Genomic DNA, 19,267 nt, shown 5'->3' with positions numbered 1-19,267 from the left:
CCCCAAATGCTGCATCACCCCAGTTAAAGGCTATGAACAGGAAGGAACAGGGATTTTAAGTCTAACTGAAAGCTGTTGTGAGCTCAGATGGAATTTCCCCACCAGGTTTTAATTAGCTCCCAGAAGGAGCCTGATTCTGCAGATCTCCTTCACAGGGTCACATCTGCAGATGTGGCACCTGGGGCTGGCTTTGCTACAGGATCCTTTCCTTACCTGACCCCTTCCAAGCACCAGCTCTGAGCTCACTTCAAACCCCCTCCACTTCTACAGCTAAGTGCTAACAGCCCCCACCCATCCCTCTAGCCCTTACCTTCTCCAGATCCAAGCCTCTGGAAAATGTCCTGTATTTGCAGCATTTTCCCTCCTCCTGAACCTCTCCAGCAAGCCCCTCTGAAACTCCAGGCTGTTTTTCAGCTGTCAAGCTACAAGCAGAGCACAAACAGGAAAGTGCCTGGGACTCCCTTTGAACAGTTTGGGGTGCAATTTCTGTGGCTGATGTCACCCTGCTTTCAATCTCTTACAACCTGGGCAGCACATTCTTATCTTTGCAGCAGCCAATGCTGTTGGCATTTAAAAGCTCAAAATGCCAAGGAATCAGTGCAAAATCCAGTGAATGCTGCCAAGATGGAAAGCAACATCTGATCTGTACCCCAAAAGTTGTGTCCTGTCAACAGTACTGCCCACCCAGCTGCCCCAGGGCTTGGCCCAGAGGTTGAGATTCCATGAGGTGACAGGAACAAGCCTTCACGCACCGAGGGTGTGCCTACAAGACATATCTCACTTTCTGCTGCTCCAGGCATTATTCAGTCCTCATCCACCTGGGACACGGACTGCCTGTCAAGTTCCCATGCTGGAAAAACAAAGGGATGCACACACAGTTGAAATAAAAGTCAGAAACTGACAAAAATGTTTAATATTAGTTTTGAAGAGAAAGTGACCGTACTCGCTTAGATGAGAAAGTAATGACTGGGTGTGTTTAGTGAGCTCTCCTGCCAACCTGTCAGCCCAGGGCTGTGGCTCTCTGCGAGGCCCAGGCCTCCCCGCTGCTGCTCTCAGAGTGTGACAATGCAAACTCACTGGGACACAAAACACAATTGCCGTGGGAGCCGGCGTGTGGAGGCTGCGCTCGGGTCTGCATTTGGCTGCCGCTCTTGGGCCATGGCACATGTCAGCAGAACTGCAAGAGAAAGGAGTTTAAACCCCAATTAGAAACTTCACTGCAGAAGAAGGTAAGGATCCAGGTGTGGGCTTGTTTCAAAAGCTGGCAAGGGCTTGGGGTTTCTCAGAAGCAGGGGCCAAAGGGAGCTCCCATGTGAATCTCTCGGCTTTGGCACCATTTCTGCTCACCACTGACCAGAGACTTCTGCTCAACCCTGAGCTCTGTGCACAGCATGAAAGACCAGTTTTGAAATCCTGATCATCACCACTATCCCTCAGAGAGCAGAGGCAGCATGGAAAGCACTGTGAAGCAGGTTATGGAAGAAGGATATGAGGACAGAGCAGGGTATGTGGAAGTGAGACTTGACCCCAGCTGATCTGCAGAGATGGGATGAACCCAGGAGCTCTTGCCTCTGTGCTGAGAGGAAAGATCGCTCTCTAGAGCCAGTGAGGGTTTGGCAAGCACGTCTGAGCAGCAGCCAAGTGCCTGAAGCATGGTGGGTGCAGCCACCCCAACACCCCTCAGTGCCAGCAATAGCCCTGGTGCGCTACCTTCCAGCGATTCCCACACTCGTTGCACACGACAAAGGTGGTCATGGGCTCATCGGAGCTGCGGGTCTGCACCTGGGGGGACAGAAGGGAGGTGAGAGCTGAGCACCACACATGGCCCTGTCCCTCTGGCCTCCAGGGATTCATGCTGGGCTCACAAAATCAACGAGACTGAGGCTTGGGACAGCAAAAGGAGCTTTCCAGTAAAGTAAGTCTGGTGGTTGTGCTACACACAGATACACATCTGTACACACATCATGACCCTCTCCAGCCTGACATTACCTGAGTGACAAGTTTTGGGGCAGTATATTTCCCTCCTCACCCAATCTGCTGCCCATTCCTTGCAGGTGACTCTGGCAGTGGACATACCCAATCCCTCCCCAAACTGTCCCCAGGAAGGGATGTGGCCAGCAGTGCCATGACAAACCCCTCAGTCCCAAGCCCATGCTCCACAGCAATGCATAAAAAAGCACTCAAGCCATTCCCATTTACAGACCAGTCCTACATCCTGGCCTCACAGGAACACACTCTGGGTTACCAGGTTCTGCACAGTTCCAGTCTGGTTTGTGTTTGAGCCATTAAGGAACTCTGATATTTAACCCAGATGTGATTGCTGCCTCTGACTGGCTCTTGCCAGAAACACATACTTTACTAAAAACCAGATTTTCGTGGCATTTGAATACCACAAGGCAGATCGAGACTGAAAACACTGGTACTCCCTACACTAGTCAGGCAGAACTGTGCCGAGGGGTGATTATGATGATCTACATGTGTAATTACCCAATGTGCAAGAGTCACAGTATTTGCATGATGCAAATTAACCATTTTTGCAAGAATGGTGGATAGCTAAAGTCTGTAATTCTCCCCCTTTACTGCCTGCTTCCAGCATGCTCATAAATGCCAGTTCATCTACTTGGGATGAACTTACAACATCTCATCACCCACTAGTGATTTCACTAGAAAACAAATCAAAATACAGAAAACCTCCTGATATTTCTATTTAGAAGACACTGTTGTCTCCTGCTCAAATTCCAGGCAGTCAAACTCCAGTCCACTATAGGTGGAGACAGTCCCATGTGCTGGGACAGCCCAGGAATGCTTACAGGGAGCACTGTGGGATGCAAGGCTGCTGCTGAGCCAAAGGAAACTCCCTGGTCAGATTCCTGGATCTCCTCCTCTTTCCATGTGTTTGTATGTCAAGTCCAAGCAGATGCAGCAGTCTCACCCGGCACTTGCACACGCAGTTTGTGCGCAGTCACTCAGCAGCAATCTGGTGGCTGCTGGTGCATTTTTGGGTATCTGCACATTCTAAACCAGTGACTCACAGCAAAGGCACATTTATCTCCAGATGCCTGGCACGAACATGTGAGCTAAAAAGCACTGGTAATGCACAAGGCTTCCAGCAGCTGGCCATGGGGGAAAAAAATCCTCTGTCTGTTCACATCACAGCTTTATTTATTCCTTTTGTTTCACCCATTTCATGCTATTTGAATTTAAAGAAGTTGGGACTTATCCAGCTGCAGGTTATCTATATTCTTAATTTGTACTTTTAGTACCATCAACATATCTGACTCAGTTTCTGCAGCCTCTCCTCTATACTACCCACTCCTTTCTTGTCTGAATCCCAGCATTCCCAGCACCTGCTTTCAGTGTAGAGCACTGCTGCACTTCTGAAAGCTTCCTTAGTGCTGCACAACTCCTGCTCTTGTACAACTGAGCCAAAGAGTTACACAAGCTCACGGAAACATGCAAAAGTACATTTTAGACAGCCTCGAGTGTTTTCTGTCCACCAGTAGCAAAATTTGTGCTGTGCTGTAGGGCCTGTCACGGAGCAGTCCGAGCTCACAACCGTGACGGATCGTGTCCTGTGCAGAGGCCAAGACAGGAGCAGGAAAACCAACCTGGGTGTAGGTGCAGTTCTTCTTCTTGCATTTTCCACAGGTGAAGAGGTCAGTCTGTGTCCCTCCTGTCTTGGCCATCTGATGCTCCCGGATTGCTTCTTTTGTCATGGCTTTCCTGATCTCTTTCAGCTCATTACTGGCCATTTCCTTTCAAAAAAAAAAAAAAAAGGCAATAAAATCACATCTGCCCAGTTTTACTACCACACCCACTACAGTGGAAACAGCCAACAGGACAGGGCAGCCAGACAGATGGGTATTAAGACAGAAAGCCTGTTCCAATTCTGGTTTCTGCTTTATACCCAGGCCTCAAGATGACATGAAGGCCCAACAAACCACTCTCCACACTGCAAATGCCATCACTAGCATACTCCATGCACTCTGGCAGCAGCTACTGAGAAATCTGCAACCCTGGCAGCAGCCCAGCCCTTTGCCTGCAGCTAAGCCTCAGGACACATCCCCTCTGAGAAGCAAACCCTGCTCCTCAGGCTCCCTCACCTCCGAGGTCATCACCGCGATCTGCTCAGGGGTGATGGCCCCACACAGCACGTTCTTTTTCAGCTCAGGATTTTTGGAGTCCTTCAGGTTGGAGATGCGGCTCCTCACGCGGTTTTTGTATTTCATGTCAGTGTTCTTGACATCCTGGTAGATGCGTAAGGGCAGTCAAGGAGCCTGCAACCAACCCAGAGGCATCAAGCACTTCCCAGCCACCCATGAAGAGCAGGGAGTGTCATCCACTGCCAGGATGGAGATGCTGGGACCCAACAGCAGCATCTGCTCTGAGAGGTCAGTGCTGGATTTAAAAGCAGGTTTATACAATCCCAAAGTCCAGGGGTTTCCAGCTTGGGCTTTTTCACTGTGCTGGAAATATTCAGCTATGCTCAGGATCTACAATCTGCCCTTTCTCTCAGCAAGGCAGCCACTAACCCCTCCACTGGGAAAACCCAGCTGCACCTCCAACCCCACAGTTCCCAAACCAAGCACACTCCTGGTTTATCTCACATCAACATGGAACTTGATCCTCATTGCTCCATCCCTTCCATTGCTTTTGTCTAGACCCACACACTCTCCTCCAACAGGGACCACAGGAAGTGCAGAATCAAAAACAGGAAACAGCACTCTGATGGGAGGGAAAAGCTAGGGATTACAGCTCCCAACTCCACACTGGTAGCTCCTTAGTGACCCAGGACTCAGCCAATCAGAGCTGGAACCAGATCCAGAACCCTGACAAGCTGCAGCAGAACATTTATGCACAGACAGTCCCATTTTTCCTTTGAGCACATGGATTTCACTGCTGGAGGCATGCAGGCCCTCGAGGAAGCACTGTACAGCAAGGATATACTCTTCAATCTGGGCCGCTATGTGCTCGCAGTCAGCGCCGATGGCGATGTAGTCGTCTGTAAGACAGCAGAAACAGGAGCTCAGTGGCTTCCAACCAGGCCAGGGCTCCCCAGGCTCAGTATTTCTGAGCTACAAACCTGGACAGTTTGCTGTTCTGATTCACATGCTCTTCCCATCAAATGGCATCTTGGCCTTTGCTCTTGCTATTCTCTGACCCTTTGGAAAAGGGCAGTGATGAAAACAGATTAATCCAGGCAGTCTGTGCCCTGTGCCTCTCTGAGATACGGACTCCATGAGACAAAGCTAACAACAGCCTTGGCCCAAGAACTTAGCTTTCCAATATATTCTTAATATAATTGAAATCCAACATATATAGGCAGGAATTGAGTTTCATCAGACATTCACCTCAATGAGAAGTAACTCAGACCAGCCATCTGGGACTGTCTGGAGGTGTGCAGCATGAGGATCAAGCCTTCCTTTCTCATCTCACCTCAGGACTGTCTGCTCCTCCCCTCTTCTCCTACACACCAGTTAAACAGCATCATATAGAGTGCATAGCTGCCACAGATTTGGACAGCCAGTATGGTAACCAACACCATAAAGCAGGGAAGGTAGGGCACAGCTGAGCTTAGGGAAAGGCTCAAAGGAACTCTTTCCAAGATTTCATACGGAAAGGGTTTTTGTAAGAGCTGTGCAGAGCATTTAATGCAGCACATAAACACATGCACAGGAAGGCTAGAAATAAAGACCTCATGAACTTCTCTATCTGTCATCTACATTCCTTGGCTCCAAATTAATAAGAGACTGCAGTGCTTAGACCCCAATTTTTTAAAGGGATCTGCAATGTGGACACAACCAGATGCTCAAACTTCCAGAGATGCTGAACACCTGCAGTTGCCTCTCACTTGAGATGGCACAGTCTGAATGTAAGAGGGACCTGTTCCACCCCAGATCCAGAGGACCACGATATTTAAGGAGCTCCTGTCTACAAAGGCAGCAGAGTCTGACAGCAGATGCTGACTGGAATAAGCACCATTCCTACAAAGTCCATGCACCAAGTTACAGCTTCACTTTGTGCCCCAAGAGTGACAGGGAAGACAACAATCAGAAAAGCCCTAGAAAGTGAAGCAAATCCCTGCACACCTGAAAGATTAAACTTCTGCACAGACCACCCTGTGTTGCAGAGCAGAAGACCCCAAGTTATCCCATGTTCTTATCAGCCATTGCCTGACACATTATCATACCTCCAGCTCAAGCCAGGTCCCTGTGTAAGTGTCTGAAAACGCTGCAACAGCAGCCAGTTCATCAAAGGGGTGACCAGTGGCTAGACTGAGCTGCTGGCAATAATCATTTGACAAGGCTGCTCCTGAACACTGTGCCTAAGCTGAGCTTGCATTGACAGTCTCTGTCAGAATGCTCCAGGAGCTGTGAAGCACTTGAGGCAATGCAGGGCTTCCCCCAGCACTTACCATCAGCCTGCAGAGCTGCTGTCAGCATCTCCCTGCATTTGTTGCGCACAGCGTCGCAGGTGATGGGGGCCGGAGGGAAGGTGGTGATTTTGGGGGTGGTCGGAGTCTTTGGAGGCTCCTGCCTTTTGTTGGAGCTAAAAGAAAAACTTCACCTGTCAGAATGTCTCAGTTTGGGCCACTGAGAGCAGAGAAGGGAGCAGCAGGTATGTGGCCAAGCATCCTGTTAATCGTAATACAGAACCAGTCAGAACACAGTGCAAAGTCATTGTCCCAAATCAGCACAGAGCACAACACAGCGGCCAACGCCCTCAGCCCAGACACGAGCTCTCCTGTGGACACTGCTGGCTGCCAGCAGAGGTTTAATTCATGAACAACCCTGCCAACCATCCTGTGTTATTCAACACGTATCAGCTGCTGCACCACTGGGCATCAAGTGAAAACATTACTGTTGGACACCACCAGTAACCCAAATACACTCAGGACATCTGAGACCATCAGCACTCTCACTTTGGCAATGCAGATTCATGGTGCTTCTTTCCTCTTTAACTTTGCAGGACACCAAGCCCATAACTGCTCTCAGCAGAAAGCAAGCAGAAAGCTCCAGAAGAAGGAGCTGCTGTGCTAAGGAAAAGAAAGAAAAAGACAGAAAATGGCTCCCTCAGCTTTGATATTTAAAAAACACCACCAACAAAGCGTAGCACATAAAAGGTTCTTCCTTTTTTCCTGTAACCTGAGCAAGACTCTGATTACTCATCTCACAGAAAAGCACCTCTACACAGCTCGCACACAGCTCACAGAGGTGCCAGGCTAGCAAAGGACTAAGAAATACTGCTTTGCTCCCAAAAATAACTCCATTTCCACCTGCAAGCAATCACAGGCATGGGAATGCAAACACCTGCCTGCTGTGGCTGACTCAGTCAAGTCACCTGCCAGGGGAGCTGGATGGAGACCTGCCTGCACAACCAGCACATGATGTGGGCAGGCTGAGTCACTGCTGCGGGGTCTGCATGCAGAGAAGGAACCTCACTGAGCAGTTCAGCTGGCTGTGCACCCAGAAAGCCTAACATCTGCACACGGAGTTAGTCAGCCCTGCAAATACTGCTGCTAAAAGATCTGGGCTAGTATGATTCACAGATGATTTTCTAGAGCTTTGTTCTCTCCCCTAAATCTAGGCAGCAGAACAGCAATATTTCTTCAGAAGAGATTGCTCTGGCTTTGGTGATTGGGCTGTAAAATTCCCTGTATTTACGGCCAATGCCTGGTACCATTATTGCACAAAGAGACAGAAAGAGAAAAAAAGAGAAATCTCCGTATTTCACCCATGCCATGCTGGCAATATCTCCTTGAAGATCCAAGTGGCTTGACAATTTTTGTTAAGCTGGGTCACTACTGCCAGTTCTTTGCCATCAAAAATAAATTTGTTATGAACAAGCACTTCCACTACGCTGTCCTGGAAGGGATTAGTCAGCCCACAAAAAAACCAGCACTAAGCTGGAAATCTTCTGAATCTGCTGCTGCACGAACTGAGCCAGACAACTTTAGGGACTTATCCTGGGAGCTCCTGTGACTAAGGTCATATCCAGTCTGGCTCAAATCCCACAGATCACCATTGGGGCTACTGGATTTCCACGGTTCAGAACCTCGCCAAGCCCTTTTCAGAAGCATCCACCAGTGAAACTTCAGCAAATTGTTCAGGTCAAACCAAAGCAGAACTTTGATTTCTTGCTCAGATGAAGGAGATGATGCACCCTGTGAGGGAGATTGTACTGTGAGGCCACTGTGTTTCTCTTTCACCAGTAGCTGAGTAAAACCCCTTTTTACCAGCTGGTTTTACTGGTCAGCACTGCAGGAGCCTATTAAGGAACGGATTTGTGTCCAAGCAGCTCAAAAACTTCAACAAGGATTTACACTGCACATGTTACAAAAAGAAGAAACAATTTAGCCTGTAAATAATCCATTAGATGATGATTTTCTCCCATCTGGAACGTAGAAACTGCCATCAGGTACTTTTGTGCTTAAGAAGCTACATACAAATCACAGGCAGCACTCATGGGGGTGTATATACCAGAGCATACACTAAGGAATAACCCATAATTCAGGAATAACCCATCTAAAACATCATAGCTTCTCATGTTGCATAAAATAGTTTGGAAAAATTAGACTTCCCACAGGACAAAGGCAAAAGGCCGAGAGAACATACTTGCAGTGAAAGGAAGGACTGAAGGAATATGGGTGGCTTGTGGCAAGGGAAACTTAAAGGAGACAAGTCCTGAAACTCCTTACAAAGGCAGATGGTAGGAAAAAAAAATCCACAGAAGGATGTAGAAATGGGTTTAGTAAGACAGGTTTTGATTGAGAGTAAGTTTTAAACTGTAAAGGTGAGTTACGAATTGGAAATACTGCCAAGGGCAGCTGTGGAAATACCTTGCCCTGAGGTCTTCTAGGGCTGTCAAGAGCTTGAAAAAAGCCTGTCAGGGATAGCTTGGGCAGAGGTTGTGCTGTGCTTGGAAGGGGCTGCAGGAGAAGTTTCCCTGAGAACTCTTCCAGAGTTAAATTTTGTGTCATTTTGCAAGCAACAAACAAAGGTCTCCCAGAGCAAAACCGTGAGTGTGAACTCAGTGACCTCAGTGTGAACTCAGAACCCTGACCTTCACTACAATGACTCCTTAAACACAGGTCTTCAAACCTGTATTTGCAGAGGTAATACTTGATTTTCAGGATGGTTCTATCTGCAAATGCTATTGACTCAAATATTTAGATGTTTATTCCTTGGGGGTGGAAAAAAGCTCAACAAGATGCATGGTAGTCCCATTTCTGTTAGCTGATGACGAAAGATACATGTGCCTGCACACACAGACATCATCCACGCCCTGAGATGAGAGCTGATCCCTCAAGAATTAGATGAAACAGACTTCTCAGCCATTCCAAAGACAGAAAATTATTTATTAAGGTTTAGAGGTTAGTTTATAAATAGAATAGTTGGGAAATAGAGCTCAAACACACCTAGAAGACTTATTTCAGGAAATCCTTGTGGTTCACACTGTTCCTGTTGAACAGGAGAAAGAGCTTGTAAATCTATCCAGGCAGCAAAAGTTTATACATAAAACAAGGCTATGCTGGAACAAAATGGTAGCAAAGCAGCAGTCAGGGACTGTAAGCAGAACTCAGGGCTGCACTGGAAGAAAATCCCACAGAAGAGCTAAATTCAGGTCACAGATCCAAAACCTCCTAAAAAAGGCAGTTTAGAGAATCCTGGAAAAGAAAAACCTCATGCTGCCAGAGACAGAAACATTAGACACAGCCCATGAAAATGTACTACACTATGGGTCTGAAATTCTACAGAACAACAGAATATGCTTTGGATTAGAGTAACGCAGCATCTAAATTCACAGGTGCCAGCTCCACGCTGGCTGGCTCAGAGCCTTCAGGTCTTGCACTGATAGCTCCAGTCACTAGACAGGGATTGCTACATCTGTGCTCCATAAAGTAAGACGAGTTTCAGGCCAAGACTTAGTCAAATATTTCTCCCTGACCAAAATGGAAGGCGTAGCCAAAATCTATCAGGCTAAGAGGCTGAAATACCTGAATACAAACTGATCTCTTTGGTGTCTTGACAGCAGCCTCATCTGAACCAGGTATCACACACTGAGCAACCAGTCTAACTCCACTGCAGCCTCTGCTTCAAAGAACAGAGACTCTTCTCTTCTAATAAATTATTATTTTTTTAAAGGCAGATTAGTAGTTCATTTTGCAGGACTGGATAAAAAGCATTCCTGTCTCTGGAAGAGAGCCTGGCTCAACAGACTGACACCAGGAGCTGGCCCCTGCTCCTGGTCTAGGCTACACTAATCCATTGGCTTCTGTTCATCCTTCACAGCCAAGGGGATGCTTTGCTAGTCAGAAGATGGAGGCTGAATACACGTAAAAAGCATCAAGGATTAAAAAACCCCACAAAACTGCAGTATCTGCAGCACACTGAGGCACAAGGGAACATCAGCAGCACAAGCCAGACAGCTCCACTCCACATAGCCCGTAAGTGACAAAGCAAGAAGGCAGCAAGGAGGGGTTTTGCCTCTGTGCCTAGAGCCAAGATCGTCTTCTGAGTGAAATCCCACACAGATATACTTAGATCTGGACAGCCCTGGCTCCCATTCTGCACTGCATCACTGAACTCCATCCTGGCTGTGAAGTCTCCCAAGTCCTTTCATTGCAATATTTAGCCAATTCTTTTTCCCATTTTATGGAAGCGAGATAACCAAAGATACTGATCATTTAAAGTCATGGAGCTCAGCATCAGCAGCCTTCTCTCCATCAGCAGCTCTGTATCGAGCTGCAAAGGCTCACCCTGAAGTGCCAAGCCTTGAGAGAGCTGAGCAAAAATAAAGAAGTGCAAGAAAGTGACCAACAAAGGCTACAAACACAGAAAATCCTGCAAGCCAGCAGGACTACAGCCTGAATACTCTAAATCTTCTGTCAAACTTGGGAAATTGGCTACATCACTTAAGAGCCAAATCTAGGAAGCACACACCCTCTTGGGATCTAAGGCTGAGAGAAGTCTCTATAATAAAGCTTTAAATCCCATTTTTCCCCCTCCCCTTTGATCACTATCTGCACTCAACAGCTGCAGTCACAGGCAGTGGAAACAGGATGCAGCATTGAAGGCATGGCAAGGAGCAAGCATGCAGCTGACCTGCCAGCTGGGGGGCATCAACCACAGGGAAAAGGGGACTTCTGCTGGGATTTGTCAAGGACAAAGAAATGGAAGTTTTACTTTAGTAATGTATCAATCAATCCCATCCATCACTTGATACTGCAAAGGCCAAAAATAATCTTCATTCTAAGGTGTTCAAAGTTAGAAATGAACAAAAATGCATAAAAATGCAACATAAAAAAGAACAGAGGAATGTTCTACTACTAGAAGAAACAACACATAACCAAGAGTAAAAAAATGAAATAAAATATGAATAAAATTTAAAAACTCACTAAAGCCACTGTATTTCTTAGATGTGTTAACTGCATTACAGTTAATTAATAACGCCACACAGATCAACCTTGAAGAAGAAACACTTCCAGTGTCTCTGACCAGGAATTTGACTACCCAAAATTCCTGACTCAGACACTTAAAAATTAAAGTAAGGTGCCTTAGGAAAATTTAAATTCTCTAACAGTGTCATCTTTGGTAAAAGGGAAGTATTACCTTTGGTCTCTTGAGTTACCAGTCTCCTTGGAGGAAGATGTTGGCAAGGACAGGCTTTTCTTTTTCTCCTCATTTTTTTCCTCAGAAGCATCTATGTTCAAAAGAGGAATCAGTTCAGAACTGGTTTTTATGCTACAGCCCTGCCTATATTCCTCAATGTTGTCACACTACCCACTGTTGGCCTAAAGCAAGTCATTATTCTCCCAAAAAGAATCAGGAGAAAATGCCTTTATGGCTTTCAAGCTTTCCAACAGACCTTCTCCTTGCCTCCAAGTAGAAGCTGATTCGAACAAAAGCTTTCCTCACCAAACTAGAGAGCAATCACCTTCCCTGCCTGGGAGATAAGCTTCTCACAAGACATGCCTCATCACAAAAGTTTCTTTCAGAGGCTGCTGAGCAGGGATTAGATCAAGTTCTCTCAAGCACCACTAAAAGCAGAATTTCCAGCCAACACCAGCTGAAGGGCCAGTACAGGCTGGTCCTTGTGGGAGTACAGCTTCTTCTGATTCCCAAGTGCTGCTGAAAGTCAACAGCACAACCCTGAACAGGACTTTCATGACACTGTAGAACAAGTCTGACCCAGAGGTAAACTGTCTGAGCCTAGCCAATGACACACCCAATCTAATGAGGAGGTGACAATCCAGGCAGGACAGGAAAAGAGCCCTTTTAGCGCTCATCCAGCCTAGCAAGAAATGGGAGCCCATAACCAGGAAAGCCTCTCCAGCTGGAAACAGTCCATGTGAGTTTATCTACAAGGTGGTGAATTAAGATCCTTCTCCAACCCACCACCCAAAATGCATTCCAGCACTTCCCGAGCTGTTGCACGAGGCTGACAGCACACATGGTGTTAATGCCACACAGAGCACAAGTGGGAGCAGAGGGTTCAGAGCACAGATATTGTTTCTACAAATAACATCACTAATTATTATGTGATGAGGTACAAGTTAATAGTCCTGAAGCTTTCAGTGCTCTTCCAAGGATGAGCTGGCTAAACAGGAGCTAAATCTAGGGGGATGCATGACAGGACACAAAACTCGAAAGACAGAGGGTGGAATTGTAAAGGCTGATCTGCTAGAATGTTTTATTCAGATCAAGAGATAAGCTCTCCCAAAAAACTCAGCCTCCCACTGAAGCCAGCTTCTTCACAAGCTGAATCTGACAGGAACACACTGATTTCCTTACCTAGAAGTTTCTTCCAAGATTTGATGAGGGATTTGGCAAGTGATATCACTTCTTCATCTGTGCTCTGCTTCCTCAGTGCATTCACTGACATCCCAATGCGGGTGGACTGCAAAGGAACACCCCAGTGAATCACTCCAGAACAGATTCATTGTTAGTTACTCACTGAAATCCCAAATAACCACGACAAAGTCCAAGCCATGACCAGGATGGGAGTATCCAAGGGCTTGCAGAACGATTCTCTGACCCTTACAACTTTGGAAGAGAGAGATGACACTCTCCAGCTTCCACAACTGAACAGAAGACACATCCAATCACCCACAAATCCCCTCCCTACACACTTAAAAGTGACATTCAAGCTTAGAGTGAAAAACTCCAAGATGCATCACAACCTCCAAATTGTAATTCTGCTCACTCCTCCCCAGTGTCCTGAACATCACCATTACAAAGAACTTCCCCTACAGCTGCCCTCTGTGTTTGCTATTTTAACCCAGTCTTTCCTCTTTTTGCAGCCTAAAAACAAGATTTGAGCAGTTACACACATGGTGACCCAGAGCTGTTTAATTGCCAGTCCAAAACCCAACTTCAGCACTATTTTATTTGATTTAATGTTTATTTTGACGCTTTGCATGAGGGAAGAAGTGTGAGGAAATCTATTAAGGTTTTTTAGATAACATTTTGAACTCATCCAGATGCAGACTTCAGCTTTTTACCATAACTGTGCAACTCACCTGCAGTAAATCCAAAGTCATAGGCATGCTTTTCAGTTCCTTCAGTAAATCCATTGCACCTTCCTGGGGCAGAAAAGAGAAAGAGAATGAGTGCCTCAGCTTTTAGTAAAGAAATTCAACAGCTTGGGGATAGACACAGAAAGTTGAATTCAGAGGGAAAAACACCAACAAGCATTCCCTGAAATATCAGCAAGCTCACTGCTGGTGTTGCTGTTCCAGAAAGACAGTAGATCCTGCAACCTGAAGGCACCTGAATTATTGGAATGGCCAAAACAGAAGACCACTGGAGTGCTACAGGTCTTTGCTCATGTATGGTACAAGTGCAGCATCAGTTTATTATTCTCACCTGGCAAGCTGAACATTTTTAACACCTGAAAAACACACTCTGAATCACAACTGTCAGTGACTCCATGTAGCTGTTTCCTAGTTTTCATATTAATACCCCACTCTGCTCAGGACAAGAGACCAGGAGCAAAGCCAGCAAGCTGTGATGCTGAAGAGCTGATCACTTGAAACTTGTTCTGTGAAGTTTCCTTACCCCATCCATGAACCCAGGACCAGAGAAAATCTGACTAGGAATCTGTAGATACCTAAAACTGGCAGTCACTCACAGAATTGGAAATTACTTGTCTCCCTCTAGCAGATCCCAGCCTGGCGTAGGCCTGTCTCCATTCAGCTGGCTCTTTCCTCCCAACCCCCTTCCCTCAAACAAGGCTTCCAGTGTTCACATTTAGCAGCTCATTTACAACACCGACCACTCCAAGCCCAGTTGCAGCTCAAGGCCCGCACAGCCACCACTGTAGGGAAGCGAAGCCGCCTGCACTGACAGCCCTGTCCTCACATCCCGTCCTCCCTATGCAGAAGGGCTGCTTCCGACTCATCCCAGGAAGCAATCCAGCTGCAATCCACCCTACAGAACAGATGCCAAAATCAAAGCAGAGTCAAAGCTTTCAGCGTGCACACAAGCAACACACACCAGCATAAACCACACACATTTACCGTACCCAGAACGACTGACTTCCCCCTCAGGCAGTTTCACACCTTTCCGTTCCTCCAGCCCTGAACACACAAAGTGACCCGGTGATTCCTGACTCCAAATGGAGTCATTTAGCACAATGGCAGCAAATGAGGATCCACGAAAAAACTAGAGCAACAAACAGGTACTCCAGGAAACTGTCCTGCAGGAAGAGTTCTCAGATTAGCCAACACAAAACATGCTGCTCTTCAGCACCATCTCAAACGCCAGCCAAGAGGAAACGTTGCATACCCCTCATGTAAGAAGCTGCCTCTTTCCCAATGAAGCTGGAAGCAAATTCTGCAAAGTTGTTCCTTTCCTATTTCAACACTGGTGCAGAAAACCTGCCGCCAACGAGAACAGGCATCACAGGCTGCGCTTTAGCCCAAACACGCTTCCCTGGGTTGTTTCAACAGTGACACGAGTGACAGTGCTCGCCCTACCCACAGCTGGCAGGGCCAGTCCAACATCCAAAAGTTCATGTGATAACAGCGCCCAGCATTCCACCACACGAATATCACACTCCTCTAATCCCTTCCCCTCCTCGCCCATCATCTCCCACTCCCCACAGCCCTTCCCAGCCCCAAAATCCCTCTCCCCCACCCCAAACACAGATGAACAGCCTACCTCCATCACAAATCCTTGTCAGCTTTCTGCCTCTGCACTTGCATATGACACTGTGCTCCTACAAGCACTGATATATCCCATTAAGCTGGAAAATACCGGCTACTGTCCCCGCAGGCTGTCACACGGGTCACAGCACACCCTGCGAGACTCCCCGAGTGCCGACAGCAGCTTGGCCAGCCATCCACACTCCAGAGGCCACGGGAGTGAGCAGTAGTGCCGGTATGGGATGGAGATGCAGGAAGCAAATCCATCAGCACCGGGGTCTTTTCCGAGGGCAAACTGGAGTCCCAGGCCGGGGCTGGTGGGCACTCCCCTTCCAAAGGGCTCCCAACGGGACAGGAGAGAAGGGCTGAGGATGCTCTCCAGGAGGAGAACACCGTGCAGGCAGCACAGGGCGAGCCCGGGAGTGCTGAGATGTGCGCCGGGGGAGCTCAGTATGGGGACTGGGGGTTCCCACAGCACCCAAGGGGCACATGGGGCTGCCCGCCCAATAACTGGCCGTGGGTGGATCGCACACCTCCGCAAAGGATGGGGAAGGGAGAAGGGTCTGGGTCTGGGGGAGGGAAACCCACTTTAATGGGAAGAGCCTCTGCTCCAGCACGATGTAATGACCGGGGAGACGCTGAAAGAGAGGCCCCCAAAATGGGGACTGGGGAGGGGGAGGCCCCTCACAACGGGCACCGAGGGAGAGGTGGAGGTCCACCAGCACGGCAGCGAGGAGGGGCCCTGCGGAGAGGGGGGGCGCGTCCGCCAGACAAGAGCCCGGGGCAGGGGGCGGCCCCCCCACCCCAACCGGGCTGCGGGGGCCCTGCCGCCGCCACTCACCGCGTTCTTCTTGGCCACCATCTTGTCCAGGCGCCTGGCGATGCGCACGATCTCGTCCTCCCCGCCCATCGCGCCGCTCCCCGGGATCGGTGCCGGGGCCGGACGGGGGTCCGGGCGGGGGGAGCTGCGGTCGGTGCCCGGTGCCCACCTCAGCCCCCGGTGCCGCAGTCAGGGCGGGCGAGCACGGGACACGACGGGAGTTGTAGTCCTCGGGGCGCCGGCGCCACCTGCCGCCTGCCGGAGCGCAGCCCACGGGCGGGACTTCATCTCCCAGCGTGCCCCGCGCCCGTCCCGCGCAGCGCCGCCTGGCCGCCGGGGGCGCTGTGGGGGCTGCGGTTCACCCCGCGGAGGGGGCTCGGAGCGGTGCCGGGGCTGAGGGACCCCCGGTCCCCGCCCGCGGGGCTCTGCCCGGACACGGCAGGAACAGCCGTGTCCCAAACTGCTGCAGCGGGTCCGGAGGAGGCCACGGCGATCATGAGCACCTCTGCAGTGGAGACAGGCTGAGAGCTGCGGGATTCAGCCGGGAGAATGCTCCGGGGAGACCTTAAAGCCTCTTCCCTTGCCTAAAGGGGTTCAAAGAGTGGAGAGGGGGGGTATGGACAAGGGCCTGGAGTGACAAAGCAAAGGGGAATGACACTGACAGAGGGGAGGGTTAGAAGGGTTATTGGAAAGGAGTTCTTCCCTGTGAGGGTGGTGGGGCCCTGGCACAGGGTGCCCAGAGATGCTGTGGCTGCCCCATCCCTGGAAGTGTTCATGGCCAGGCTGGACGGGGCTTGAAGCAACCTGGGGTTGTGAAAGGTGTCCCTGCCCATGGGTTGGAACAGGATGAGCTTTACAGGCCCCTTCCAACCCAAACCATTTTGTGACTCTGTGACATTGTCCATGGCTGTGCTGAGCCCTCGGGGCAGTGCTGACCCCGCTCCCTGGATAAACCGAGGCTGTGCCCCTCGTACGGCCTTGCAGACTGGACAGCAGTTACCAGTGGCGAGGGGCTGGATGGCTTGGGGGGGCCCAGGCTGGACCCCCTGTAGATGGCACTCGTACACTGTGCGAGGGCAGCGCATCCCTCGGGAGCTGCTGCTGAGCGCTGACGCTCCCTCCAGCTGGTTCCTGGCAGAGGGAGAACTTCCATGCCTCCTCCTGCACAGCCGCCTGCACAGCCCTCGCCAAGCGCTGATGTTTCAGAGAGGGCCCTGACTGTGCTGGCAAAGAGCGGCCACGTCCTGCCCCATTGGGGCTGCAGATCATGTGGAAGCACGGGGATGTGCTACGTGTGGCCTCGGGATGCACAAGCAGGTCTTGGGAACCAGAATTCACAGCACTCGTCTCCAACTGCGCTCTGTCCTAGGGCAGCTGGGTCACTGAGGGCATAATCACAGAATCACAGAATTGGTAGGACTGAAGGGCTTGGAGATCATGCAACCCCCCTTCAAAGTCAGGGTCACCTAAAGCAGGTGACACAGGAACTCGTCCAGATGGGTTTTGAGAGAGAGAAGTATTGAAAAGATCAGTGCTAAAGCTCTGAAGGGTGGCTGGCCCCTGAATCTGCCCACTAGGTACCTACAGCTGCCAGCTTGCTGTTCTGTATAGCAGTACCATGGAACTCTGGGATCCCTTTGAGCAAGAGCTGCTCCCTGGATGTGTGAGACGCATCAGTTCATCCCTGAATCAGCAGAAGTGGCCGCAGACCAAATGTGAGCCGCAGGCCCTCTCCCTGGCATGATACCTTGAAACTTTTTGGCTTGGCTCCATGTTTGCCAACGCGAGTTCCCTCCACCCCACAGTCTGGAGTCTGTGCAGCACCTGGAAATCCTCCAGCCCTTGGCAGGGTCTGGCTGTGGAGTCAGGGGGTGCCATTTTGGAGAGGCCCACCTCTGTGAGGGAGGAGGAAACAAGTCCCAACAAGGGGACCTTCTGAAGGTCCTTGGAAGTGGGAAGCTGCCTGTCCTGTGTGTGGGGTCGGGTCCCGCCAGTCCTTGGCGTCAGAGACACGCTCGAGCAGCACTGCTGCCACTGTGAGTGTGGTTTGTGTCGCTGCAATGCAAAGATGGTTCCTGACCACAAGTATGGCCGAGGACGTGTCTCAGATTCCAGAGCACAGAGTCACTGATGCCGAGCGCCGTCACCCCGTCGCTCCCTGCCTCGAGCAGGAGCCATCACCCCGCCAGCCCTGGCCTCCTGTGGTGGCAACCAGCCTCGCCCAGGCCCCACCACTGCCTGCTTGGCAGGGGGTCCCCGAGGGACAGAATGGCACGAAATCCTCACGCCTGCAGCCCCATGTGCCTGCCAGGCATGTCCCCTGCCCCTGTGTGCCCTGCTGGCCTGCGGCTCCGCTCTTCCCAAGGGTTAACAGGACACAACAGGCCAGGCATTTGCAGAGCAGGGAGGGTTTCTGGCTGACCTTGGCTGGGAAGCAGCGGTGGTGTCGCTCAGCCCAGCCCTCCGAGTGTGGAGCCGGTGGCCGGAGCGCTCCCCAAGCCTGGGTGGAGGTAGATCCAGAGGAAACTCCACCTCCGCGGGAGCCAACCTGCTATTGCAGGAATTCCCAGAGAAATTCCCGCTTGGGGTGATCTGTCAACGGATCCATGAACTTTCTTTTACCTCTTGTGAAAGCAGCTACTTGAATGTGCTAAAAACAGAGCAGGGGCGAGTCCATCAGGGAGAGGCTGGGAGGGGGCTTTTGCTGACCCCTGCACACCAAGAGACACCCTGAAAGTCTCTGTATGTGGTGCCTCGCTGGAAGCTGCCCTTGGCAGGCAGAGCTGGGAGAGCCAGGAGAAGTTTCCTGCAAAATAAAACCCTACAAAATCTCACCTGTTTTTTCCACTGGGCTACTGTATTTCCCAAGGGCCTCTCAGCAGATTTGTACACAGCAAATGGGCTGGATCAAGTTGGATGAGCTTTCCCTGCTTCCAGTATCCCCAGTAAGTTCAAGTCATTTGGAGATCAGCCACCAAACCCCACCCTTTCTCTGCTCCCAACCACCAGAGGCTTGGTCTGGTCCACTTTTGGAAAAAGCAGAGATGAGAGGCCCTCCTGGGCCTGCCTTGTCCATCCACCCACCACAAAACCCCCAGGGAAGCTCTGTCCTGAGACACCCCATAACTTCAGGGGTGCTCAGGTCTCCAGGACTTCAGTCTTGGGTGACTGCTTGGAGGACTGGCTGTCCTGGGTGACACACTGGACTCTGAGCTGGTAATGAGTGACCCTATCCAGGGAAGAACAATCAGTAGCTGGAAGACCCTGAGGCAAGAGGTGGGAGCAGCTGCCATAGGCTT

General features: G+C 50.1%; 1 protein-coding gene across 4 annotated transcripts; it reads right to left on the bottom strand.

Annotated features, from left to right (window-relative positions):
- Window positions 1-878: 878 nt before the first annotated feature.
- On the bottom strand, window positions 879-16,183 carry TCEA2 (transcription elongation factor A2). Of its 4 annotated transcripts, XM_032126844.1 has the most exons (11): window positions 14,790-14,890; window positions 14,527-14,700; window positions 13,523-13,585; window positions 12,795-12,900; window positions 11,613-11,703; window positions 6,416-6,549; window positions 4,946-5,002; window positions 4,104-4,258; window positions 3,609-3,755; window positions 1,711-1,782; window positions 879-1,177 (listed from the first exon to the last, which is right to left on the bottom strand). In XM_032126844.1, exons 3-11 carry the CDS (start codon window positions 13,574-13,576, stop codon window positions 1,169-1,171), a joined length of 825 nt encoding a protein of 274 aa, XP_031982735.1. In that variant the 5' UTR covers window positions 13,577-13,585; window positions 14,527-14,700; window positions 14,790-14,890; the 3' UTR covers window positions 879-1,168. The 4 variants fall into 4 exon arrangements, with proteins under 4 accessions (XP_031982735.1, XP_031982733.1, XP_031982734.1 ...); XM_032126842.1 differs by lacking the exons at window positions 14,527-14,700; window positions 14,790-14,890 and adding an exon at window positions 15,990-16,183; XM_032126843.1 differs by lacking the exons at window positions 14,527-14,700; window positions 14,790-14,890 and adding an exon at window positions 15,165-15,374.
- Window positions 16,184-19,267: the final 3,084 nt, after the last annotated feature.

This window comes from Corvus moneduloides, chromosome 17, assembly GCF_009650955.1.
Source record: "Corvus moneduloides isolate bCorMon1 chromosome 17, bCorMon1.pri, whole genome shotgun sequence".
Classification (NCBI taxonomy): domain Eukaryota; kingdom Metazoa; phylum Chordata; class Aves; order Passeriformes; family Corvidae; genus Corvus; species Corvus moneduloides.
Note: the sequence above shows the minus strand (reverse complement) of the source record. Positions and strands in the feature narration are given on the sequence as shown.

Coding starts and splice junctions, on each gene's coding strand:
- TCEA2 (XM_032126841.1), bottom strand. CDS start 16,058: ATGGGCGGGGAGGACGAGATCGTGCGCATCGCCAGGCGCCTGGACAAG. Junction 11,704..12,794: donor ATCTTGGAAGAAACTTCTAG/GTAAGGAAATCA, acceptor TTTTGAACATAG/ATGCTTCTGAGGAAAAAAAT. Junction 3,756..4,103: donor TCGCGGTGATGACCTCGGAG/GTGAGGGAGCCT, acceptor TTTTTTTGAAAG/GAAATGGCCAGTAATGAGCT.